At 46.4% G+C, this 25,000-nt stretch overlaps 5 protein-coding genes across 7 annotated transcripts in view; 3 read left to right on the top strand and 2 right to left on the bottom strand.

Annotated features, from left to right (window-relative positions):
- apom (apolipoprotein M) overlaps positions 1–344 on the bottom strand; it is a 3,712-nt gene extending 3,368 nt beyond the window's left edge. The window contains exon 1 of the mRNA XM_069175346.1: positions 175–344. Coding sequence (XP_069031447.1) covers positions 175–288 — 114 coding nt within the window. The 5' untranslated portion in view covers positions 289–344. The remainder of the gene's footprint in view (positions 1–174) is intronic.
- Positions 345–2,371: 2,027 nt separating this feature from the next.
- glrx3 (glutaredoxin 3) lies at positions 2,372–3,424 on the bottom strand. Its single transcript, XM_069175309.1, has one exon. It carries the CDS (start codon positions 3,352–3,354, stop codon positions 2,374–2,376), a length of 981 nt encoding a protein of 326 aa, XP_069031410.1. The 5' UTR covers positions 3,355–3,424; the 3' UTR covers positions 2,372–2,373.
- Positions 3,425–3,449: 25 nt separating this feature from the next.
- Positions 3,450–15,465, top strand: bag6 (BCL2 associated athanogene 6). The gene is given in 27 exon segments (XM_069175308.1): positions 3,450–3,543; positions 4,486–4,573; positions 4,668–4,785; positions 5,382–5,427; positions 5,429–5,597; positions 6,242–6,313; positions 6,396–6,518; positions 6,595–6,788; positions 7,276–7,408; positions 7,485–7,685; positions 8,305–8,527; positions 8,784–8,834; positions 9,227–9,326; positions 9,328–9,574; positions 10,877–10,949; positions 11,075–11,400; positions 11,774–12,041; positions 12,139–12,308; positions 12,390–12,443; positions 12,802–12,910; positions 13,005–13,129; positions 13,352–13,486; positions 13,965–14,021; positions 14,114–14,338; positions 14,476–14,583; positions 14,706–14,852; positions 14,931–15,465. Coding segments are annotated over 26 exon segments (3,651 nt in total). The 5' UTR covers positions 3,450–3,543; positions 4,486–4,492; the 3' UTR covers positions 15,027–15,465.
- Positions 15,466–16,033: 568 nt separating this feature from the next.
- Positions 16,034–20,066, top strand: LOC138213996 (membrane-spanning 4-domains subfamily A member 6C-like). Of its 3 annotated transcripts, none has more exons than XM_069175350.1 (6): positions 16,034–16,130; positions 16,988–17,184; positions 17,923–18,027; positions 18,254–18,310; positions 18,448–18,651; positions 19,228–20,066. In XM_069175350.1, exons 2-6 carry the CDS (start codon positions 17,008–17,010, stop codon positions 19,393–19,395), a joined length of 711 nt encoding a protein of 236 aa, XP_069031451.1. In that variant the 5' UTR covers positions 16,034–16,130; positions 16,988–17,007; the 3' UTR covers positions 19,396–20,066. The 3 variants fall into 3 exon arrangements, with proteins under 3 accessions (XP_069031451.1, XP_069031449.1, XP_069031452.1); XM_069175348.1 differs by lacking the exon at positions 16,034–16,130 and adding an exon at positions 16,137–16,420; XM_069175351.1 differs by lacking the exons at positions 16,034–16,130; positions 19,228–20,066 and adding exons at positions 16,137–16,420; positions 18,779–19,216.
- An 897-nt stretch (positions 20,067–20,963) lies between these two features.
- LOC138213995 (transmembrane protein 176B-like) overlaps positions 20,964–25,000 on the top strand; it is a 4,174-nt gene continuing 137 nt past the window's right edge. The window contains exons 1-7 of the mRNA XM_069175347.1: positions 20,964–21,076; positions 22,291–22,487; positions 22,957–23,076; positions 23,939–23,995; positions 24,160–24,375; positions 24,468–24,593; positions 24,706–25,000. The exon at positions 24,706–25,000 is cut by the window's right edge and continues 137 nt beyond it. Of these exons, the coding sequence (XP_069031448.1) occupies positions 22,311–22,487; positions 22,957–23,076; positions 23,939–23,995; positions 24,160–24,375; positions 24,468–24,593; positions 24,706–24,756 (747 nt within the window). The 5' untranslated portion in view covers positions 20,964–21,076; positions 22,291–22,310 and the 3' untranslated portion in view covers positions 24,757–25,000. The remainder of the gene's footprint in view (positions 21,077–22,290; positions 22,488–22,956; positions 23,077–23,938; positions 23,996–24,159; positions 24,376–24,467; positions 24,594–24,705) is intronic.

Here is a 25,000-nt window from a genome sequence, read left to right as displayed (position 1 = left end):
TACAAATCCGATTTCTAATTGCAGTGCAAAAAATTTGCTCACAACCTTAATTTTTTTCTTGCATAATAAAGACACATTTAGTATCAGCTTTGTTTTCCCGGCAAAATCAAAGCTGCGATGTGAAGTACCTTTTTTTTACGAAGCAGAAAATCTCCGTTTAGTTTTGCTTCTCACCTGCTGACGGTCGACCGTGTTCACGTGCAGCTGCTCCGGATACGAGCAGGGAACGATGGCCTGATGCAACAAACCCAAAGAATACAGAACACAGGACCAAACTTCAGGAAACATCACTGCAGTCTGTTGATGCACCTGATCTCCAAAATGTCCTGATTAGACCCGGTGAACACGTGTGAGGTAACCGCGGGGGAGCGTGGGTGTCTGTCAATCATTAACCCTGTCGGCCTGCAAGTATCCCTGCTTTTAAAGGGACGACTCGTGTTTTTAAAACGGGGTGGATGTGTCCTTTAATGTAAAGCCTGGGCTTTTAGGATTGAACATATTTATAGTGAAAATGAGTCATGGTATATTCTGAGAGGAGAAAAACCCATCTCAGAAACTCTCTCTGAATGAGTCACCGCCATGTAGGAGGTGGTGGTGGTGTTTTTGTTTTATTCTTTAAAGTCCCATCAACAAAGTGGGTTGCAATGCCGAAACTAACAAGTTGCAACCACGAGCTCCCTTTTTTAAAAGAAAGCACTTAAAAATAATTTCTAATTTGTTTGTTCTGACAGAAAACATCCCATCTCCCCCCACGCTTTCTGTCAACACTCACCGCTGGAAATCATTAACTACACGTTTGAAGCTGTTTGTGGGGGACAGAACTGCAAGAGAACACGCAAACATGTCATTTCAGTCGATTAATCGAGTCAACTTTTGCTTCATAAAATAGAAAAATAATGTAAACAGTCTGAAACCCAAAGATATTTAGTTTAATATCATAAAAATCCAGCAAAAATATTCACATTAAAGAGCCTAAAATCAGTTATAAAAAAAAACCAAACTTAATTATAATAATATTTTTAATTGGCTGATTGATTAATCAGTGAAGGCTTTTTCAGGTCTAATGTAGGTTTATTATGATTGTGTTTACACTTACTTCCACAAGGGGGAGCCAGAGAGCAACGCATGTTGTCTGAACTTCTCCAGTCACATCTGAAGTGGGTTTTTTTTACCTGTCAGATGTCATCAGTTGAACTGCAGCCAGACTTTGTTCCTGGATTTATGGTTCAAGCAAATCCACACAAATAATAATAATAACAATAATAACAATAATAATTCTTTCCTTTTTATTTACCAACAGTGGAAAGTGAATGTAACTTTTTGTAGTTTTTCAACTTGTACTTCACCTGCACTATTTTCCATGTGATTGTCATGTCAGAAAGTAAACACTGTTCTTTCTACTCGACCACTTTTATCTGACAGCTTCAGTTACTTTTTCAGATGAAGATTTGACACCACCTTGGTTGAAGTTTTAGGTCCTCCGCTGAGCATATTTGATGGTTTTTCATTTAAGAAATATGCAAATTTTAAATCATTTTCTGACTTTTATTATTATTACCCTATCTGTGTGAAACTTTCCCAGAAAGGATAGAAGTGATTTCGGTAGTTTTAATGCTCTCCACACTGATTTAGCCGAGCTTTTGAAACGGCAGGAAAAAAAACCTCAAGAATGGAAAATTATTTTTTTTCCTGCTAAAACTTCTCACGTGGTTTAATTAAAAAAAATAAATAAATAAAATAAATTCAAATGATCCAGAAACTCACACAACTGATGCTGCACTATTAATAATCTGATGATGTCACAAATAATCAGGAATCAAGTCAAAGCAGCACTTTTACAGCAAATACTTTCACTACGTTTTCCTACTTTTACTTCAGTAGGATTTTTTACTTCTTCTTCCACTGATCTTAGTTTTTATACACGCAGCTCCAAAACACAACAACAACATCTCGTTTTTATAATCTTTAATCATATAATGTTAATGATGAACAATAAGTGCAGCAGAGTTTTGTTCTAATAATTCAAACTGGTGAATGTGTGAGGAGGCGAAAAGTTTTCTAACTCGGACTGAGGAGCTGGAAGGAGAAGGAGAGACGTGACCCGGAAAAGTCAGTGAAGTACACCGTCATCTGGAACCAGAACCAGAACCAGAACCAGCCAACGGATCGCAGCGGGTTAACTCTTCAGAATCAGGACGAACACGGGAAGTAAATCCTCACCGCAGCTTCATGTTAATTAGAATATCAATATTTTGTCTAAAATAATAATCTGATTATTTTCCTCCTCCCGGCTCCTCTCGCAGGTCAGCCGGTCTGCGCATGCTCAGTAGCCTCCTCGGCCTCCCCCCTCGCCCTCCCACCTCGGCCTCCCCCCTAGGCCTCCCCCCTCAGCACCGAGGCCAGGTCTCCGCTCTCCTTCAGCTCCTTCACGATGTCCAACCCTCCGATCAGCTCCCCCTTCACGTACAGCTGCGGGTAGGTGGGCCAGTTGGAGTAAGTCTTCAGGCCCTGCCGGACCTCCTCGTCCTGCAGGATGTCAAACGTGTCGTAGTCCAGCCCGGTTCCGTCCAGGACCTCCAGGATCTGCCGGCTGAAGCCGCAGCGCGCCGCCTCCTTGTCGCCCTTCATGAACAGCATCACGGGGCTCCGGTTGATGACGGCCTTCAGCCGGTGCTCCAGGGTGACGGCCCGCGGGCAGGTGTTCTCCAGCTCCCCGGACTCCGCCAGCTCCTTCACGATGTCCACCCCCCCCACCAGCTCCCCGTTGGCGTACAGCTGCGGGTAGGTGGGCCAGTTGGAGTACACCTTCAGGCCCTGCCGGACCTCGTCGTCCGACAGGATGTCGAAGCTGCTGAACTGGACGTTGTGCTCCTTCAGCAGCGCGACGATCTGCCGGCTGAAGCCGCAGCGCGGCTCCAGAGGAGCTCCCTTCATGAAGAGCACGCAGGGCGCCGCGTTCACCAGCTTCTTCAGCCGCTGGTTCAGGTCGCCTCCCGCCGGTCCGGATCCTCCTGCGGCGGGACTCCCGGCCACCGCCAGCCGCTGCACCTTCTTGGTCAGCTCCGGGACGTGGGCCCCGTCCAGCCGGTCCACCTTCTGCCCCCCCGCGAAGAAGAGGAAGGTGGGCACCGACGACACGTCGTACCTCTCCGACACCTCCGGCACCGCTTCCGCCTCCAGCTTCACGAACGTGGCCTGCGCGTGCTCCTTGGCCAGCTCGGCCATGGCGTCGTTCATCAGGCCGCACTGAGGAGCCCACGGAGCCTGGAAGTGCACCACGGTGAGCCGCTTCCCGGCGTCCGCCAAGAAACCCTCAAACTGTTGTTGACTCGTCGCCTCCACGAGATTCGCCATTTTCCTTTTGTTTGCCCCGCCCTCTCTGTCCTGTCTTCCGGTGCCGCTCTGACGTCACATCCGTGTTTGCCCGGTTAGCTTCTGGTAAATACCATTAGCCGCCGGTGGTCCTCCGCATGCTAACCGATGATTAGAAACAGCTGCAGACACCGGATCAGCGCCGAGGACAGTGACACGGGATTTTTGAAGGTAAACGTTTCGCAAGACGTCTTTTTCTTAATAAAAACTAATTTACGTTGTTGTCTTCTGACGCGATGAGCTAAATATAACGTTTTACTTTATGTAGCATTAGCTTAGCCGCCTCACTAGCTTGCTCCGTTTACCTGGTTGCTAACCTAAACGAAGCTACATGCTGCTAACGAGTCGGTAACTAACGACCAAGTCGGTAACTAACGACCAAGTCGGTAACTAACGACCAAGTCGGTAACTAACGACGAACGTGTCGCGGTCTGGCCCAGCAGGTTACAGCTGGCTAGTTGGCTAACGTCAACCGCCTCTGGTTAGCTGGTTAGCTGGTTAACGGTCTGCTAACTAACCCGAACCCTCCCGGGATGTTCCGTCCGGTCCGAACCGACCCGGTGCAGGTTTTAACGGTCCAGACACCGGCTGGAAAACACGGGTTTCCTTCCGTAAACATCTTCAGCTCGTTTAGAATCCACTTTTATTCCCCTTCAATAATAATAATAATAATAATGATAATAATATAATAATTATTATAATGATAATAATAATAATATTATAATAATAATATAGTAATAAACGTTGTTTGTAGAAGTTCTTCACCCTGAACCCACATGAGGAAGAACTCGACCTGCTGCTTCAGAGGTTTTACTGCTGTTTTCTTTATGTAAACATGTTTACATGTAAACATGTTTACATGTAAACATCCTGATGTGGCATTAACGTGTCTTTTCCTGGTTTTAACCTGAAGTCATTTCCTGAACTCTCATTTGAGTTTTATAACCCTGACTTTTTTTTTAATTTTTATTTTTAATGTCACTGAATATATAAAAAAAAAAAAAGCATCAATCGTCCCCCTCCCCCCTCCCCCCCCCCTCCCCCCTTCTGCATAATATATTGTTGAAATATCGACGTTCACCCCGAACCCAATCTTTGATTTGGTGACGACAGGAACACGATGGAAGACCAAAGTGCGGACATCGAGGTGACGGTGAAGACGTTGGACTCTCAGAGTCGAACCTACACCGTCGGCGCTCAGGTGAAAACGGGACTGGGAGTAGAAACGCTCGTCGTCGGGCCAGCGGCTCCGCTTCTGACCCGTTCTATCTTTTCTTTTGTTTTTTAAATTGTAGTTGACAGTGAAAGACTTCAAGGAGCACATCGCCCCTTCAGTCGGGATCCCGGTGGACAAACAGAGGCTCATCTACCAGGGCCGAGTGCTGCAGGACGATAGGACGCTGGCGGACTACAGTAAGTCGTTCAAATGATTTCATCTCATTTAAAGGAGAAATTTACTCGGTTTTTTTGCCTTTTTTTTTTAATTTATAAATGACATTATCAAGTAGGCTTGAGATTTTCTTTTTGAGATTTGACGTTCTGATTTCTGAAGCGTTGTTTTATGTTCTGTTGTCGACCACTTCTGGTGGAGAACAGCTGTGTGTGTGTTGGTCGTAGACCTGCAGGGATTTAGTGGATTAATTATATCAGTCAGCTGACAGGAAAACATAAAGATTTGCTGCTCTGCATCGTAAGAAAACTGGATATGTTTTAGTTTTGGACTGTCGGTCAAACAATAAAATGTACTTGTAAATGATGATATTCACCTTTCATGATATGTTTTATAGACAAAACCAACTTAATAATTAAGAAAATAATCAGCGGATTATTAAAGAATGAGGATATTTGCAGGTGCTTTTAAAAGAAGCCGTCTCTGCGTTTACGCGGTTTTATTTTGTGTATTTGGACTAATTCTAAATACTTTCAGTGAAGTATATAACGCAGCTAGAATTTTCTGTTGTTTCTCGAAACACGTCTGCGACATCACCGCGCTCTGTTGTCGTCTCCAGATGTGGGCGGGAAAGTGATCCACCTGGTGGAGCGGGCGCCGCCCCCCCCCCTCCCAGCCCGGCTCGGGACCGGGGGGCTCCTCGGCCGACAGCGGGCCGTCCTCGTCCTCCCAGGGAACGTCACAAGTGCCTCCGCACGACCGCAACGCCAACAGCTACGTGATGCTGGGCACGTTCAACCTCCCCGTCAACATCATGGACCCCCAGCAGATACAGGTGGGCCCGTCACCGCTGTTACGCAATCACCTGATTTCAGCTCCTTAGGCCCTGGAGACATGTATGTGGTAATATTCGGTCATGGTCATAGTGCCACCTGCTGGCAACAGGAAGTGACATTTTTCATTTGACTAAAGTCGCTCCGTAGACTCCCATTCAACTTCTCTCATCAAGTTTTCAGTCAGTAAAATTTTTCTTGTGTCATTTGCTAAATTCACTTTTCTAGATTGTTTTTCTGGAGGTCCATCTGAAAATAATCCCTCATTCATTAGAAAAGAAGATTCAAGAAGACCTGTTTTTGGGGGCGTGTCTGTTTGATTGACAGGCCTGTGGTGCAGTCAGGTTACAGCTATCGGTGGGCGGGACGTAGTATCGTCAGGTTTCCGATCAGATCGGTCAGATCCACCGCTGGCTCCTCCCCCAGCTCGTCCAAATATGGTCACTTCCTGCGATGGACACAATCTGAACAGGATGTTTCATAACGTTCACAAACCGACGGGTGACGTTACTGCTGGTTGATATTTTATATTCAGTGTGTTGACCAGCTGTTATTAAGTCTTCGTTTACTGGTTGTCAGAAGGTTTTTTTGCATGTTAAGTGTGTTTGTTTTTTGTTTTTTAACGTTCGTTCCTCCTCTCGTTCAGATGTCGGTCCAGCAGATGGTCTCTGGTATGGGGGAGAATGCCAGGAATGCCAGAGTCACCACCAGCACCGGGGTGAGATCCTCTCCCTGCCCGGTCGTCCTCGGCGACGCGATGTTAAAAGTCGTCCGTTAACCACCACCTCTTTCTGTTCCAGAGCAACGGGTCCGTGAACGTCCACATCGACATGGACCAGCCGGTGCAGAGCGAGCCGAGGCTGCGGCTGGTGCTGGCCGAGAACCTGCTGAGGGACATCAACGAAGTCATCCACAGGATGGAGGTGAGATCTCCGCTTCCAGACGACTCCGCCTCTAGAATTCCCTCCTCATCGGTGACACCTTCTCTGTCTCTTTCAGGGTCGGCCCAGTGACTCATCCTCCCAAATGGAGACCGCCGCCGCCGCTCCTCCTCCTCCCTCGTCTTCGTCCACCACCTCCACCCCCTCTCCCTCCACCCAGCCCATGGACACCTCCCCACCGCCGACAACTCCTCCGCCTCCGCCCTCCTCTTCGACCCAGCCAGAGGGACCGACACCGCAGCCCGGACCCAAGTGAGACTCCGATTATTTACGTTTCACACTTCAGGATTCATCCAACATCCAGATGACGCTGCAAATCCCACAGGAGTGTAAATTGATGCTTGTATATTTCTGTGTCACCAGCCACGTTTACATGAAGCCTGATATTCAGAGTTAAATAGGTTTAAAAGTCCAAACAGAATCAAGAATATGAACACATCAATCAGGATTTATTTAAACCTTTTCATAAACCGATCCAATAATAAATATAATGACGTAAATTGCAGATTACTTTCTGGCTGCGTTCTTATCTGCAACTTCCAAGATGAACTGTACCAAAGCGGAGAGTTTTTATTTTTTATTTATTCAAGTTCTTAAACAAATGGAGCATTATTGAACTCTTAAGGCCGGATTTTTACGTGTGAAACAGTCGACCTGAAGTCCTCCAATCAGAATGACGAGTCGGCCGCCGTCGTGTTTTGATGGTGACCCGTTTTCTCCGCCTGTCCTCCTCCTCCAGTCATCCGAGTCCGGCCGAGCTGGCGGAGATGCTGTCGGAGCTGCGGCGGGTCGAGGAGAGGCTGCAGCCGTTCATCCAGAGAGCTCACGGCATCCTGGAGACGGCCACCGCCGCCGAGTACAACAACAACGCGGTGAGAGTCCGAACCCGGCGCGATAACCAGAAGGCTAACAATGTCGTTACTCGCTGACGTGTCGCGTCTCACGCAGGAGCGAGAGGAGGACCAGCGCACTCTCATCATGACGTGGGAGTGTCTCCGTCTCCTTGGCAACGCCCTGGTGGCCCTGAGCGACCTGCGTTTGAACCTGATGAGTCCGGTTCCCCGCCACCTGCACGTGGCCCGGCCGTTCTCCCACTACACCACGCCGGTCAACCTCCCCGGAGCCGTGCACCATCACATCCCCGTGCAAGTACGTGATATCGCTGATGTCGATCTTTAAGGAGTAAAAAAAATATATATTCTGTAGATACATGTAGCTCAGTTCAATTCAATGCTTTTATTTGTCGTTGCGCGGCTGTACAATGAAATTCAGTGCTTTTAAAATATATAATCGTGAATGAAAAAGACGACGAGTACATGAAACACAAAGGTCATCAAACACAAAGAGATGTAATGGAAGCAGGTTATATAGTTTAACATTAACTTTATTGTCTAAAAATAATACAGTTATAAGTATGAACTATTTTTAAAAAAAAAACAAGAATTAGTAAAAAAAGGATCAGCAATAAATACAAAGCTGAACAAATAACTTTTGAGTTAATTGAGTGAATGAATGAGTTTGAGCTGGAAACCATTCTATTGTATATTCTTATGGTTTGATTTTTGTGCATCATTTTCATTGCAGTGACTGTTAAAAACATCAGATGAATGTAAAACACTTTATCAAGCTGACTATGAAATTCATGCTGCAGCTCTGTTTCAAATTTAATATTAAATATAATATATTTAATAATTTTATATCTGTGATGGACCGGCATCATAAACCCGCCTCATAATCAGACCGACTGCGTTCACGTCTTCACCCGCAGATGAACCTGGGCGCCCCGGTGAATGTTGGGGCCAACCACACGGACGGACAAGCCCCGCCCACCCAGCCGGCTGGCCAGTCGGAGCAGGCAGGTCAGGGACAGACCCCCCCCACACAGGCTACCCCGTCCAATCAGCAGGCTGGACAGGGACAGGCCGGCCCCCGGGTCATCAGGATCAGCCACCAGGCAGTCCCGGTGGTCATGATGCAGATGAACACGGACGGTGTGTTGTCCCCAACCCGCCCCTGATTGAATGCTCCGCTAACTCCAAGCTCTGTGTGTGTGTGTGTGTGTGTGTGTGTGTGTGTGTGTGTGTGTGTGTGTGTGTCGTCTCGTCTCGTTCGGTGACGGCTGGTCAACCGGACTTTTAACTGACTCACAACCAAGATGTTTTTGGTTGAGTGACAGCTCTGATGCTGCAGGAGCAGTTCGGTCAGCTGTAGCAGTTTGTTTTATTGGTGTGTTGTTTCTGTGTGCAGCCCCGGGTGGAAACCCTGCAGCAGCTGGACAGCAGATTCCTGGACAAGCAGGTAAAAACTAGTTCAAATCTATTCTGTTCTATTTACAAAGCGCCAAATCACAACACAGGTTATTTCACAGCACTCAGCACATTACAGCAGAACTTTACAGCATCGTACAGAGGAACCCAACAATTCAACAAGTACCACGCGAGCTAGAAGGTAAAAACTCTCTTTAACAGGAAGAAACCTCCAACAGAACCAAGCGATCGAAAAACCATCTGATTGTATGTCCTGAATTCTCCACTTGACGTGTCAGTGAGGTCGTGAGACCTCTTAATGTCCAGTTTATTCTTTTTAAATGACTTTTACCAGTAAGGTTTGTGGTAATAAATCGGCGTCCTGCTGGTAACAGAAGGTGAACCCTGTTTTTCTGACCGCCTGGTCGGTGTCGTTTCTTTCAGGCGCCCTCCCTCCTGACTTCATGAGGAACCTCATGCAGCAGATCAGCCAGTACGCCACCGCCCTGGCTTCCAGCGCCGCGACCGCCGCCAGCCAACCCGCCACCCCCCCAGCCCACCCCGTCCGGATACAGCTCCACGGCCAACTCCTCCACCACCACCACGGGCCCGAACACGCCCACCACCACCCCTACGGCCCCGCCTCCGCCTCCCCATGCTGGCCCCCAACCCCAGGCCCGGGTCCTGTTCACCCGACCCCCCTTCGCACCCAACATGCCCCCTCCGGCCTTCGGGAGCCGGGGAACCACCATCAACGTGAGGGCCGCCATGCCGGGCCAGCAGCCGGGGCAGGTGGGAGGAACGCTCCAGCATCAGCTCCTTCTTTGGAGCGTTGTTTTTTTTTTTTGTTATTTCATTCATATGTGCATCCACGGCTAAATAACTAACACAAGACTACTGTCTATTGGTAGTTTACAATGTTTGCATGCTGACTAGTAAACACAGTCAGTGCGAGAAAGAGTAAAAAGGTTTTGTGGATATGATGGCAGTGAACTTTATTTGTTGACATTTGAGATATGGGACAGATTAGAGTTGATGTGGTAAACAAACAGACTCCATGTTTTTTCAGTTCATCGATTCCCACACGAGCAAGCTGGAAGGAAAGAAAGTTCCTTTTACAGGGAGAGAAACCTCGTACAGCGGAAAGTAAAAACTCCCTCTTAACAGGAAACCTCAGACAGAACCAGGCTCAGAGGTGGGCAGAGCTTCTGTTAACAGAACCAGGATCAGAGGTGGGCGGAGCATCTGTTAACAGAACCAGGCTCAGAAGTGGGCGGAGCATCTGTTAACAGAACCAGGATCAGAGGTGGGCGGAGCTTCTGTTAACAGAACCAGGATCAGAGGTGGGCGGAGCATCTGTTAACAGAACCAGGCTCAGAGGTGAGCGGAGCATCTGTTAACAGAACCAGGCTCAGAGGTGGGCAGAGCATCTGTTAACAGAACCAGGATCAGAGGTGGGCGGAGCTTCTGTTAACAGAACCAGGATCAGAGGTGGGCGGAGCTTCTATTAACAGAACCAGGATCAGAGGTGGGCGGAGCCTCTTAACAGAACCAGGATCAGAGGTGGGCGGAGCTTCTGTTAACAGAACCAGGATCAGAGGTGGGCGGAGCCTCTGTTAACAGAACCAGGCTCAGAGGTGGGCGGAGCCTCTGTTAACAGAACCAGGATCAGAGGTGGGAGGAGCATCTGTTAACAGAACCAGGCTCAGAGGTGGGCGGAGCCTCTGTTAACAGAACCAGGATCAGAGGTGGGCGGAGCATCTGCTCTCAACCGGTTGGAGGTGAGAGGAGAGCAGAGAGAAAAGAGCAGCATAGAGAGGTGTCAGTCCCTCAAGTGAGGCTAGGATAGACGAGTCGTCGTAAGGAGACTGGCAACACGAAAAACTACGACCAAGACCACAAACATCATTCATGGTATTGTTTGAGTTCCTGTGTCGTCGGGGGAGGAGGGTCAAGATGTTGTCAATCATGGCGACACGCTGTCGTCCTATTGGTCGACAGTCAAGGAAACTCGTCGTAGGATGTGTAAAGCTAGGCAGCTGGCAGCTCCGTTAGTCAATGCTTTTAAAACGTGTTAAAAATGTTGCTTCGCAGGCTTTTAACCCGGCTGCTCTGAACCAGATGATCAGCGGGCTGGTTGGACAGCTTCTGCTGCCGGGACAAATGGGTGAGCTGCTCCACTTTTTACATCTGGACTCCACCTGCAGCATTGTTATGTAATTATAATAGTTATAATGGTCTAAATTGCTCAACATTAATATTTCCATGGTTTTTTTTGTGGTTTTTTTGCAGGTCAACCAGTCTCATCCACTTCCTCCACGTCCACATCCGCCTCCTCCTCCCAGACCTCCTCCTCCTCCTCCTCCTTTTCTTTCTCCACCTCGGGTCCGACGCCGCCGCCCACTGCCGACTCCACCACGACCACCGGCAACCAAACAGAGACCGGCTCCACCGGAGCGCCGCCCCAGGAGATTCCCCCCGACCTGGGCCAGCTCCTGGGCTCTCTCCTGGGGGCAGCCGGCGGGCCCGGTGTCGGTCCCGTTGGGGCCCCCTCAGTGACTCTCACCACATCTGGGATCCCGGCGCTGATCCAGGGAGTGAGCGACTTCATGCAGCAGGTCAGAGTCTGAATGTTTGACATGAGTGCATTTATCAGAGCCTGTTGGAAGCTGTCCAAGTTTACAACCACGGACTGTTTATAAAAATGCTCGTCCAAATATGGTCACTTCCTGCTCCGAACTAACAAGATGGTGACGGACAGAATCTGAACTGGAGGATTCATAACATTCACAAACCAACGATGACATCACTGATGGTTGATGACATCACTGCTGGTTGATGACATCACTGCTGGTTGATGACATCACTGATGGTTGCTGCTTTGCTGCTTTGCTCAAAAGGATTCACCTCTAAAAATATTCATAATATAAATAATAGATAAATAAGATTCTGAAAACAGTGTTTTTACACATTTTCTATTTCCATTTCTAGGCCTCCCAGCCCGTCTTCTCTCCCCCCCCGCCTCCCTCTGATAGCGCTCCGGGTCCCGGCACCGGCCCCAACCCGGCGGCCAATCCCGCCGCGGCAGCAGCAGCCGAGGCGCTCAACCCGGGGCTGTTCATCGGCATCGTCCGCGGCGTCCTGAGCACCATGATGGGCTCGCTGGGCCAAGGCCAGAACGACACGGAGAGCATCGCCCAGTTCATGCAGCGTCTGTCGCAGGCCACCAACATCTTCATCAGCCCCGAGGACCCCACAGGTTTGAGCAGCGGACGATGATGTCATCGCGTCGGCGCACCGATCGGGAGGTGCCGTTTCTGTTTTTGTGTTGGTTTTGAACGGCGGTTCGTCCGCAGGGTTCTTCGGGGAGCTGCTGATGCTGGTGTGCCAGACGTTCACCATGTCCGACCTGGTGATGCTGCTCCACGGGCAGCACCAGCCGCTGGGCCGCATCCAGCCGCAGCTCTCCCAGTTCTTCACCCAGAACTACCTCAACGGCCGCGAGCCCACCGACCAGAACATCTCCGTCAGTACCACCGACACGTCCATCTTTTTTCTCCCCTCTTAAATACTGAATTTATTTAAAAGTGTTTTTCTCGTCCGACAGGCTGCCGCCGACAGTCTCGTCAACGAACTGGAGGAGTACATCACCGAGAGCTTTGTGAGTCCTTAACGTCCTCCTCGTTAAATACTCGGGGCTCCCTGACAATATCTGGGAATTATAACAAGTCTCTTCTAGACATTAAAGTCAGAGGGTTTCATCTTTTTTTGGGGTCCTGGAACATCATGGAGTTCAGTTTAAATTTGAGCAAAACTATAATATTGTTGTTTTTCTATCTGGTGTCAACAATCACATGTTGCTTTTTTTATTTTTATTTTTTTTCTCTGTAGCTGCTAATAAAAGCAAACATGCAGGAAAATCAACATTTCAGGCGCGTCGGCTCAAAAACGACTGCTTTTTTAAAATGTTGTTTTATTTTTGTATAAATGCTCGTAACGAGTCGTGTTGTTCCCGGCAGAGAGAGTCTTCGGTCTCCGTGCTGGACGGCGTCGACGCCACCCAGACCAACATGTCCTTCTTCAGGCAGCAGCTGACGCACATCGCCACGCACATCCTGCGCTGCACGGGTAAACGCCACTTCGGATTTGGGTTATTTTGTAGGAGTAAACAGCTGTGAGGGGGAAGGCGATAAAATCACAAACTTCTTCTTTCTTTCTCCAGATGACACGTTTGGGCCGCAGCTGCTGCAGATGTGCAACCAGGCTCTGTTCGAGTGTCTCGCCCTCAACCTGCACTGCCTGAGAGGCGACCAGAGAGCGCTGACCGCCGTCATCAACCACCGAATAGTCAGTAGCACTCCGCAGCACACCTTCACTTACAACCCCGTTCCCAAAGAGCGCTGATAACAAGCTGGATGGTCCCTCTCCTCTTTAACCCGGAGGATGCAGCGTCCATGATTTCCAAAAAGACTTATCTCATATGTTGATTCTTTAGACCACGACACGTGTCGACTCGTCACGTCTGAGATGAAATAAAAAGCTCACGTCGTTCTTTTGTTTGCGTTGCAGCGGAGGATGTCGAGCGACATCAGCCCGAGTCTGGTCAACTGGATGACCAGCATGATGACGATGAGGCTGCAGGTGATCCTGGACCACATCCCCGTCTCCCAGGAGCAGATCCAGAGCTACATCGTCCTCACGCAGGTGACCAAGCACGACTCCAAGACAAACGCTTCCTTCGTACGAACAAACGAAGCTCACGTTTCATCAAAGTGAAAAATGTTGAGAAATCAAACGAATCGAGCTCCTTCGGCGATCGAACGATGTGTTGCGTGCGGGCGTAACCGTGGAAACCGCTTCCATTCGTCCATTTCCGGCGAGTTTTGCGTTTCTGTCCTGAAACTTATTTAATTACCTTAAAGAGCAATCTGTTGACTTCGCTGTAGAATCACACTCAAAACTACACGTTTGATTTAGTCTCAAAAGTTTAATCTGGAAATGTCAATTTTATTCTGGAAATATCCTTTGGACTTTTTTCTCCGCGTGTCCCAGTAAGAGAAGTGGCTGTTTCCTTTATCAGCGTCTTGCAGAGACGGACGTCCCCGATGTCTGATGGTCACAGATCACGTTACTCCACACGGTCTGAAACGGCTCATAAATATTAGATGTCTTCTCTTCACAGAGGGATCAGTCGTCTGCAGCCGGCGTGCAGGAACCCGGACGAGCTGCGAGCGCGACGGTGAGTCCGCCAGGAAAACCGGGTCGGTCGCTCGGCGCCTGCTCCTCTTCGTCCCTCCTTCATCCCTGCTGTCCTGTCCTCCCCCTCCGCAGATCGGAGACACGCTGTCGCCGGCCGCGGCCACCACAGTGGAGGAGGCCATGTCGGTGTCACGCGACACCAGGCCGTCGCCACGGGAGACCAGGGCGCCACCCGGGGAGCTGGGAGCGTCGGGCGGAGCGGCGCCGTTAGGTGGAGACATGGCGGCGGCGGGAGCAGAGGGAGGTGGCGAGGAGTCGGCCGGAGAGTCGGAGGCCTGGGCTGCTGCTGTTCCTCCTGTAAGACCCCCCCCCCCCCCCCGCTCCCCCTCCTCCTTCCTTTTCTTTTTTTGTTAAAACTGATTTTTAAAGGTGTTTATGTGTGTGTGTGTGTGTGTGTGTGTGTGTGTGTGTGTGTATATGTGTGTGTGTTGCAGGAGTGGGTGCCCATCATCCGGTGTGACATGATGACTCAGAGGAAGATGAAGTCTCAGCCTCCGTTGTCTGACGCCTACCTGCACGGCATGCCGGCCAAACGCAGGAAGGTAAATCACATCGTCGTCTTCATCATCACATGTGAACCTCACCTGGTCTCCTCTTCTTCAGCCCCTGTGTGTGTGTGTGTGTGTGTGTGTGTGTGTGTGTGTGTGTGTGTGTGTGTTTTCAGACGGGACAGGGAGCAGCGTGCCTCCTCTCCCTCTCCGACGCTGTCAGTCAAGCCGCCCGTTCAGCAGGAGTTCGTCCCATCAGCTCCGCTGAGCTGCTGGAGGACGACCTGGAGAATCCTGAGGTGAAGGAGGCGTATTCAGAGCAGGTGAGGGGTCACATGACTTCCTGTTTCACCTCTTCCTCCTCTTCCTCCTCTTACGTTTCCTCCTCTTCCTCCTCTCAGGTCAAAGCCGACATCAAGAAGCGAGTGAGAGAAGATCCAGATTTCAGCTCTCAGCAGTTCCCCAACGCCCACAGAGCGTTCTCCTCCGACTCCTAATCACATCCACGCTTCGCCATCTTCCTCCTGAGTCTTCATCGGCTTCCTTCATCTTCCTCCTCCTGGATCTTCATCATCTTCCTCCTGCTGGTCCGAGCAGCTCCGTCGACTCCTGCTGATGTGACTTCCTCCCCGGTGCCTCTACTGCTCCGCGTTCACTTCGGTCCACAACGTTCCCGACTGAAACCGGCGTGACACCAGATCTGAGTTTGGAGTCACTTTATTTCTGTCTGGATTTGGTGTGTTTGTCTGTTTTGTTTTTTTGGTTTCACCTTCTTCTCCTGATGTCGCTTTGTTAATACGCAGCCTGAATCCTCGTCGTTTCGCGGCCTTTTGCCTTCTTCCTCTCAAAACTCTTGAGCACAAAGACGACTTTCATGTGATGCTGTTTGGTACATGAATGTACAGTACGCTTAATAAAAACCTTCATAAAACACCAGAGTGCCGTCTGTCTGCGTCGGGATGATATCTGGGGGGAGGACGGCTCAAAGCAGCTCAGACTAGTTTGTCAAAGATGATATTTCAGAAACAAGTAGTCTTTGTTTTTACCGTATTGCTGTACACTTTATTTGTCCTAATATTTCCACCTTTTTTATTTTTTTATTTATTTATTTATTGCCCTTAAATTTCCACATTCATTTCCTTATTCTCCAACAGATTTATTATTTTTTTATGGCGCTCCTATCGCTCCATAAGTTGTAAGTTAAACACAAGTAAAATAAATAGATGAATATTGGTGTGTTAATAGATTGGTACCTTAGAAATTAAAAGTCTTGAGGTCAATGTTGGTTCAAGTGAGAGTTGCAAAAACTGATAATAATAAATGACATGAACATTTTGCATTTTTATAAGGACCCACTGCGTTTGGGACAACTGAAAAGAAAAACCGCACACTGCCCTCTGGTGGACACATCGTGTAACAGCAACGCTGTCACTAAATGTCCTCAAACACAGCAAGGGGTGTTTCTGGCTTCCAGACGGGAGGAGGTTCTTCGAGGAACTGGTTTGACAAACATGTTCCCAGCCTCCCTCCATTTTTATTTTTCCAAACAGACACTCAATCAGCCTCAACCATCGTTTCCGGTTTTGTTTCCACTCTGGCAGGTACTCGTTTAAATAGATTTGATTCCGTTTGTAACGCTACTTTTAGAAGATTTGACAAACATATTACTATCTTCTTTAGATTTAGAGATGTAAAACCGAAAGAAGAAAGTTAACCCGATGGAAATAAGTGTAAAGGACGCGTGTAATTTAGCTTCCGGCCACCGGCGGCAGCACTGAGCAGACCGCTGCAGAAAGTATTTTCCCAAAACAATCCTCGTCAATCCGTCAGAATAAATAAATCGCGTTTTCTTCATCTTTACAACCTTCTGACATCGACGGTTTCTCTCCTGGTAGGTTTCAACTTCCCTTCATCAAACGAATCAAATATTTCTCCACGTTTTGTTGAGACATTTTTACTTCCAGAAACTCCCAACTCGTACGTATGTAAACACCAGTTTATTAGGTACACCTGTAGGCTGCTTGAGACAGGTGAGGAATTAACAGGGACAGTTTAAGACCTCACTGATGTAAGCGGGATGTTTAAAATCACTGAAGCACCTCTAATATCTTTTTTTATTAAACGTCCAGAAAGCTGCAGGACACACGAGACAGATTACAAGAAATAATACTCTCAAACTAAATATTCCCAATCACAGCAGCAGAGCAGTTTAGTTGTTCCTGGCATGCAAGATGACAAATGACTTAATTATAAGAAAAAAATGTAGATATAAACCGTTAAAAAAGTAAAAAAAAACAAAATTGCATTTTATCCCTCTTGTTGGTCTTTTGGTAGAAAGTGTCTCCAATCTGAGATGATGACATCACCAGGGGATATTTTTTCCTTTTGGTGTCTTTTCTACACAGACGAGGTCTTTAATCGGATCCATCGGAGTTTAAAGTTGTCTCGTCTCTTTCAGGTCTTCGAGGAGCAGGCAGGATGTCTGTGGCGATGACCAAGGCCGACGGGGTCACCGTGTTCACGTTGACCTCTGACCCCCAGAGTCCTTGGCCTCCTCTGTGCCAGATCCTGAAGGGCTTCTGCTACAGCCCAGTGTGCTGCTCGGTGTCTCAGAACCTGAGGAGGGTCCAGAGAGCTTCTCAGTCGGTGCTGGGGGTGAGCTACGACCTCCATGTTTACTTCTTTCTCTTTCTCCACTTCATTCTTATTCAAACTTTTAAGTAAATTATTTGTTTCACTGGAAACTGTGAGACAAAGTGGTCCAGTATAGCAGAATGTTCTGCACAACCATCATCCATCAGTGATGTCATTGTTGGTTTGTGAACATTATGAATCCTCCAGTTCAGATTCTGTCCGTCACCATGTTCGCTAGTTTGGAGCAGGAAGTGACCATATTTGGACGAGCTGGGGGAGGAGCCAGCGGTGGATCTGACCGATCTGATCGGAAACCTGACGATACTACGTCCCGCCCACCGATAGCTGTAACCTGACTGCACCACAGACCTGTCAATCAAACAGACACGCCCCCAAAAACAGGTGTTCTTGAATCTTCTTTTCTAATGAATGAGGGATTATTTCCAGATGGACCTCCAGAAAACTAATAAGAAGGAGTGACTTTAGCTAACAACACCGAGATAACTGATGGACACATTTTATTCACTTTGGATTTGATGAGAGAAGTTGAATGGGAGTCTATGGAGCCGGAGGCTTTTTGGAGCCGACCTCTAGTGGCACTCGCTGGTATTGCAGCTGAAGACACTTCTGGATCAGAACCATTTTACAGACCTGAAGCTACAAACTCTTTTATATATATATATATATATATATATATGCACAGTTTATGGTTCTGCACCACAGATGTTTGTTGATCTCACTTTACTTCCTGTTTCGCAGGCTCTGCACATCATGGTGGGGTTGCTGAATATCGGCCTCGGTGCCATCCTCTGCAGCTCGGACCTTCCTTCTGTCTACGCGTATCCTTATTGGTTGGGAGGAATGGTGAGTGAGCTAATGCTGAACTAGTGATTTTATTCTGTATACGTCCAAGTCTTATACGGTTGTGTTGGTCAGGACGTCCTGGACGCACAATGTGAGTTCACTGTGAAGCTTCAAATGCCAAAAAAAATCCACAAAATTCTGCACCATGTATGAAACCCTCCAGGCCTTTTGTTTTGAAATGACGGCTTTTAATTTGAAATGGGTAACTTTTTTTGTTTTTTTCTAGTTCATATTATTTGGCATCACGGGCATTTTATCTGAGAAGTTCCCCAGTCCATGTCTGGTGAGTAAGTTAAATATTATCTTGTTTAACTTTCATGTCTTACTCTCGTTTGAGTTCAAGTTAAAAACGATGAAAGACGATCGTTTGCCGTTTTATCGTTTCGGATCTTTTACATCGTACGTGAACGTGTTTTCCAGGTCGTCGTCAACGTGATCCTGGATCTGGCGGGAGTTGGTTTCGCCATCGCCGCCGTTGTGCTCTACAGCATCAACGTGTTCGTCATGCGCCTGCGGTTGATGTTAGATCGCGAAGACAACGAGTTCTACCAGCAGCACACGACAGCACCACCTGCAGAGGAGATCCTGTGGGAGAAAATCTGGGAGGGCAAAGAACTGACGATGGTGAGAGTTCCTTTTACTTTTAGACAAAATATTTGGAGACTTTATCTTCACGCCAGAAAATGGAGGTAAAACTTGCAGTGACCGGTTCATCGTCGAGTCCGAGTGAATGTTTGTGCCACGTTTGTAGACTTTACGTCACGGCGTTCCTGAGACTCTGCATTCAAGGGAATGGACAAGGATCGGACAGGACAGACGGATGGTTCGTGTTGACCTTCACCTCTGACCTTTTGAGCACCAAAATCTACTCACTTCATCTTTGGGTCCGAGGGAACATTTGTGCCAAATTTTAAAGAAAGGCCCTCAAGGCGTTCCTGAGATATCATGTTCAAAGAAGGGGAGGTCATTGTGACCTTGACCTTTGACCCCAAAATCAAATCAGTTAATCCTTCATACCGAGTGAATGTTTTCACCAAGTTTGAGGAAGTTCCCTTTGAGGCGTTCCCGAGATATCACGGTCACGGGACGGGAGGCACCAAAAAAAACAAAAAAAACATAACGGTAACTCTCCTCGTTTATCTTTAACAAATGATGTTCTGGGACTTTACGGGTGATGCTGTTTGTTTGCGCCCCCTACAGGTGCTCCTGAGAAGCATCAACGGCGTGCTGATCGTCCTGTCGGTGCTGGAGATCTGCCTCGCCGTCAGCTCCGCCGTCGTGGGGATCAAAGCTCTGAGGAGCAACGAGAAGACGCAAAACCAAAACCAAAACCAAGTTGAGAAAACACCGACACGTCCGTCTGTTTAACTGGTTGCTGACCCAGGTTTTAGATGCTCAGTGAGCAGCATGACCCCAACAAATATCAATATTATCATTGGTTTATTAACAATTATTTCAGTTTTTAGTTGGTCATTCGGTCTAAAAATGTGGAAAAAAATAAAAACAATTAAGAAATCACAACTCAAAGCGATGACTTCAAATTGTTTGTTTTGTCCAACAAACAGTCCAGAAACCAAAAGATCAAAGATCTTTAAAATCAACCAAGAAGCAGGAGAATTGATAATTAAATAAATAAATAAATAATCGATCAAAAAAGTGATCAATTATTCTCATTAATACGCTAAAATGTTTCAGGCTCACTTTGGACGCAAGCAGCACTCAGGCTGCTGCAGTATGAATATGAAGCTGTTGACCAACACACACACACACACACACACACACACACACACACACACACACACACACACTGAGGATGTTGTGATTGGGTTAGCTGGTGTCAGCTGGGAACATGAGTCAGCTAGTATTACTTCATTGCTTACTAAATTGAATATATTTATATTTTTATGCCTTGTCATCTCCATGTTTGCTGGTGCAAACGAGGTTCATGGTGTGGCATTAAAGTTATTTTTTTTTCTCTTTAATAATATAAAGCCATGTTATTTTTTAATAAAAAAAATTAAATAAAAGGATCAAAACTGTTGACTGTCATGTGTTTCATTACGGTTTTATACTTTTTATTTTATATGATCCTATAAAAGGTGAACAGGAAGTTCAACCAGTTGTTCAGAGAAACGAGCCGAGTTGGCAAATAGTCTGATTTAAAACATTGAGTATTTGTTATGATTATTTATACGTTAGACTTTGACGGCTTTCACATCGGTTCTCAAAATATATTTTTTTTAACGTTGTATTTTATTGTTTGTAACAGTTCCAGCTACAGAAATATGAATTTAAATATTTGATGTGTCAAATATGGAGACAAACAAGATGATGATTCATCACCAATATGCTGCAGAACAACTACACAATTAATTTAATGAATTTTTGCTTTTATATTGACTTTATAGTTTTTGTTGTGATTGTTGTGACCTATATTTTGTTGTTATTTGTTTTCATTATTTTTATCTAGCAATATTATGATGTAAATATTTTCCATTAAATAAATTTCCATAACCATTTTTAACATTATTGTCCAGGTGGAGGCTTCAAATAAGCCCACTGGTTGTTGTTTTTCCTCTCTCTGCACTGCACTGATTTTTTTTTTTTTTTTTTTTTTTGTAAAATCTTGTGCAATTTTGAATTTGTGCAAAATAAATCAAATTAATAACTATATTCATCAGCGTGAAATTCACAGTGATGCTCGTTATTTAAAACAAAACATCGCACGTCGTGATTTGGCGCTTTATGAATAAAATGTCATTGAATGGTTTATTAATCTGCGGATTTTGCACATGATGCATGTAAATGATCAAATACGAGCGAATATGGTCCTTGTTTTTTTAAATGATCATCCAGATTGGGTTTCAATACTTTTTGTCTCATTGAATGATCTGAAACGCAGTGAAGTTGAATTCCTCCAGATGGGAGGAGGTTCTTCTGGGAAGTTTGTCACCAGTTTCCAGCCCTCCTTCCGCCTTTTACAAACATTAGCTGCGCCACAAACACGCCATCAGCCTGATCTTTAACAGGTGGACTCCAGTTGTTTCAGGTAAGTCGTTTAATTATGTTTGATTCCGTTTTTCTTTTTTCAAAGTAACCTCATAAAATGTTAAGACCAGCGTTTCTGTTTGTCGACACGGTCCTGCACTGCTGCACCAGTAAAAACCAATCCGCTGATTCAGTTCGTTATTTAATAAACGTTAAGACATTAAACTATTGAGGGTACAGGAACATATCGGAGGGAGAAATGCTGAATGTCAGGAACGTTTAAATTTATAATAAAAAACACATGTTTTACGCAGCTGGAGAGCGAAAGAGATTTGTTTACAACACGTTGTAAACCGGAAGGCCTGCATTACTGTCATATTTACTCAGGATTTCATTTTACTGTTTTAATACTCGACAGACATCTGTTTTTAGTTATTGTGATGTTTTCTTCTATCAAACTGTTTTTCAATGTAAAGAAAGAAAAATAAAACTTACGCGTACAGCTGAATGCAATTTAGCCTCCGGGCCACCGGTGGCAGCACTGAGCAAGAAGACCGCTGCCGCGTCAGTGAGCGGACGAGGAAGACGATGTGGGTCATCCAGAGTGATTTCCGTTAAACTGTATTACGTCATACAGAGAGGTGTTTTCCCTGAATGGTAGAATGAGCTCCTCACCGACATCAGGACACCACAAACTAAAAACACACCTCCTCCTCCTCTTCCTCCTCCTCCTCTTCCTCCTCCTCCTCCTCTTCCTCCTTCACACTAGAACTTTAGTACCTTAAAATAGAACTTACTGATAGAACTTTGTAGTTTGGCTTTCTGGAAGAAATGTGTATTTTCTTGATTCTTGTTGTTCTGGTTTTGAACCCTCATGGTTGAAATGAACTGATTGTAAGTCGCTTTGGATAAAAGCGTCAGATAAATGAAATGTGATGTAATGAAATGTGATGTAATGAAATGTGATGTAATGTAATGTGATGTGATGTGTTGTAGATGAAGGAATAAATGGTTAAAGGGAAGAAAAAAAAAGGACATAATTTGATTAATGTCTTCATACATCAACTTTTACTTACGTTACGTCTGTTTTTCTACATCAAGTATTCATTTTATATAGACATATATATATATATATATGTCTATATGTATATGTATATTCCCGTAGCTACGTGTTTGTTAATATAATTTTTTTTCTGTATCTATATCTGATCAAACAGTCAGCAGTTTGGGTTCAGACGAGGTCTTCAGAGTTTAAAGTTGTCTCGTCTCTTTCAGGTCTTCGAGGAGCAGGCAGGATGTCTGTGGCGATGACCAAGGCCGACGGGGTCACCGTGTTCACGTTGACCTCTGACCCCCAGAGTCCTTGGCCTCCTCTGTGCCAGATCCTGAAGGGCTTCTGCTACAGCCCAGTGTGCTGCTCGGTGTCTCAGAACCTGAGGAGGGTCCAGAGAGCTTCTCAGTCGGTGCTGGGGGTGAGCTACGACCTCCATGTTTACTTCTTTCTCTTTCTCCACTTCATCATAAAAAAAGTTGAAGAATAGTTTGTTATTGTTCTCACTTGCAGTGGTTAGCATTGTCGCCTCGCAGTAAAACGGTTCCAGGTTCGAATCCGGGCCCGGGCCTTTCTGTGAGGAGTTTGCATGTTCTCCCTGTGCCTGTGTGGGTTCTCTCCGGTACTCCGGCTTCCTCCCATCATCCAAAGACATGCGTCTGAGGTTAACTGGTGGTTCTACAAATGTCCCTGAGGTGTGAATGAGTGCGTGAGTGGTCTTTGTTTCCGTCTGTCTCTATGTGGTCCTGTGATGGACTGGAGATCTGTCCAGGTGAACCCTGCCTTCGCCCAATGAGAGCTGGGATAGGCTCCGCCCCCCCCGACCCTGCTCAGGATAAAGCAGGTGTAGATAATGGATGGATGTTCTCACTTTACTTCCTGTTTTGCAGGCTCTGCATATCATGGTGGGGCTGCTGAACATCGGCCTCGGAGTCATCCTCTCCAGCTCTGGCAGTGGCTCTGGATGGCAAATGGATTGCTCCGGGTATCCTTATTGGTTTGGAGGGCTGGTAAGCAATTCAATCCCGGATTAGTGATTTTATTTTCCTTCAGAGTCTGATGCTTTAAATGCCATAAAATCCACAAAAAGAGGAGGTCAGAACCATCAGTGACGTCATTGTAACTAATTGAAAAAAATTTCCCCTCGGGGATTAATAAAGTATATACCTACCTACCTAACGTTTGTGAACGTTACGAAGCCTCCGGTTCAGATTCTATCAGTCAACATCTTTGCTAGTTTGGAGCAGGAAGTCACCATATTTGGACGAGCTGGGGGAGGAGCCAGCGGTGGATCTGACCAATCTGATTGGAAACCTGACGATACTACGTCCCGCCCACCGATAGCTGTAACCTGACTGCACCACAGGCCTGTCAATCAAACAGACACGCCCCCAAAAACAGGTCTTCTTGAATCTTCTTTTCTAATGAATGAGGGATTATTTTCAGATGGACCTCCAGAAAACTAATAAGAAGGAGTGACTTTAGCTAACAACACCGAGATAACTGATGGACACATTTTATTCACTTTGGATTTGATGACAGAAGTTGAATGGGAGTCTATGGAGCCGGAGGCTTTTTGGAGCCGACCTCTAGTGGCACTCGCTGGTATTGCAGCTTAAAGGCCTCATTTTTCAGACCTGGAAGCTACGAACACTTTTTATATCCAGTCTGTGGTTTTAGTTCTGCTCTGGAGTAACTTGTTTAAACGCGACTGAAGTCACACAACACCAGTTGCTTTGTGTCTGGTGTCCGTCAGACGAGGCGTTGCCTAGCAACCCTCCTGCCGCTCAAAAGAGGTGAATGTTTATTTAATGTCTGTTTTAAAAAGAATGGAACTGAAAGGATTTTGTTTTCTTGTCTTTTTTTTTCTAGTTCATATTATTTGGCATCACGTGCATTTTGTCCGAGAAGTTCCCCAGTCCATGTCTGGTGAGTAAGTTCAGGTTTTATAAACAACATCTCTCATTTTAGTTCAAGACAAACACAATGAAAGGCAATTAGCACCCTCAGTATCCACCAAGCAACAGAGAGGAAGCGACTCGCCGTACAATACGTATGTTTGTTGTAACCCGAACCACTTTCTTGTGTTTCAGGTCATCGTCAATGTGATCCTGAATCTGGCGGGAGTTTGTTTCGCCATCGCCGCCGTTGTGCTCTACAGCATCAACGTGGCCCAGATATATCTGTGGTGGATTTGCGATCGCTATGACAACTACCATCACTACAATTCTTGGGGGACGACAAAAGCGCCATCTCCTGGGGAGACGATCCTGCGGGAGAAATGTTTTGAGGGCAAAGAGCTGATCAGGGTGAGAAAGGATTCGTCTCGGTTTAACCAACGTAACGAGCGAATGCGTTCTGGGACTTTACGGGTGATGCTGTTTGTTTGCGCCCCCTACAGGTGCTCCTGAGAAGCATCAACGGCGTGCTGATCGTCCTGTCGGTGCTGGAGATCTGCCTCGCCGTCAGCTCCGCCGTCATGGGGATCAAAGCTCTGAGCAGCAGCGAGAAGAAACCAGAGACTCATGCAAGTGTTTATTTATTTTTATCATTTCTTTATTTTGACTATTTTCTACAGTGCAGAACAAAACTGACTGTATATAAATATAGATATATATATTCCCATTTCCCCGCTTTAGAGCGCCGATGAGGCGGAGCTCTGCAAACCGCTGCTGGAGGAAGACGTCTGATTCACTCAAACTGATTGTTTGTTTGCACTTTCGACTGTCTTTATTTTTGGTTCTTGATCTGCACTAAACTGAATGATGCTGCTTTCCATTTCAATCTCTGTTGATGTTTCTTCTGTTGTTGTTTTTTAGGAGTTATGTGCCTTATTGTTGCTGTGTTTGGGGTTAAAAGGGTTTATTTTTTTGTGCTTTTTTTAACGAGATAAAGCCATATTCTTTTCAAAACAATAAAGGGATCAAAGCTGTT

This window comes from Embiotoca jacksoni, unplaced genomic scaffold (genome assembly GCF_022577435.1).
Source record: "Embiotoca jacksoni isolate LCO1_2020_lvr unplaced genomic scaffold, fEmbJac1.0.p SCAF_66, whole genome shotgun sequence".
Lineage (NCBI taxonomy): Eukaryota > Metazoa > Chordata > Actinopteri > Embiotocidae > Embiotoca > Embiotoca jacksoni.
This window is presented reverse-complemented; position numbering and strand designations above follow the sequence as displayed.

Bases quoted from the DNA above. Each gene is read 5' to 3' on its own strand.
- glrx3 (XM_069175309.1), bottom strand. From the start codon at position 3,354: ATGGCGAATCTCGTGGAGGCGACGAGTCAACAACAGTTTGAGGGTTTC.
- LOC138213996 (XM_069175350.1), top strand. From the start codon at position 17,008: ATGTCTGTGGCGATGACCAAGGCCGACGGGGTCACCGTGTTCACGTTG. The intron at 17,185-17,922 runs GTGAGCTACGAC...CCTGTTTCGCAG, and splicing joins CTTCTCAGTCGGTGCTGGGG to GCTCTGCACATCATGGTGGG. The intron at 18,652-19,227 runs GTGAGAGTTCCT...CGCCCCCTACAG, and splicing joins AGGGCAAAGAACTGACGATG to GTGCTCCTGAGAAGCATCAA.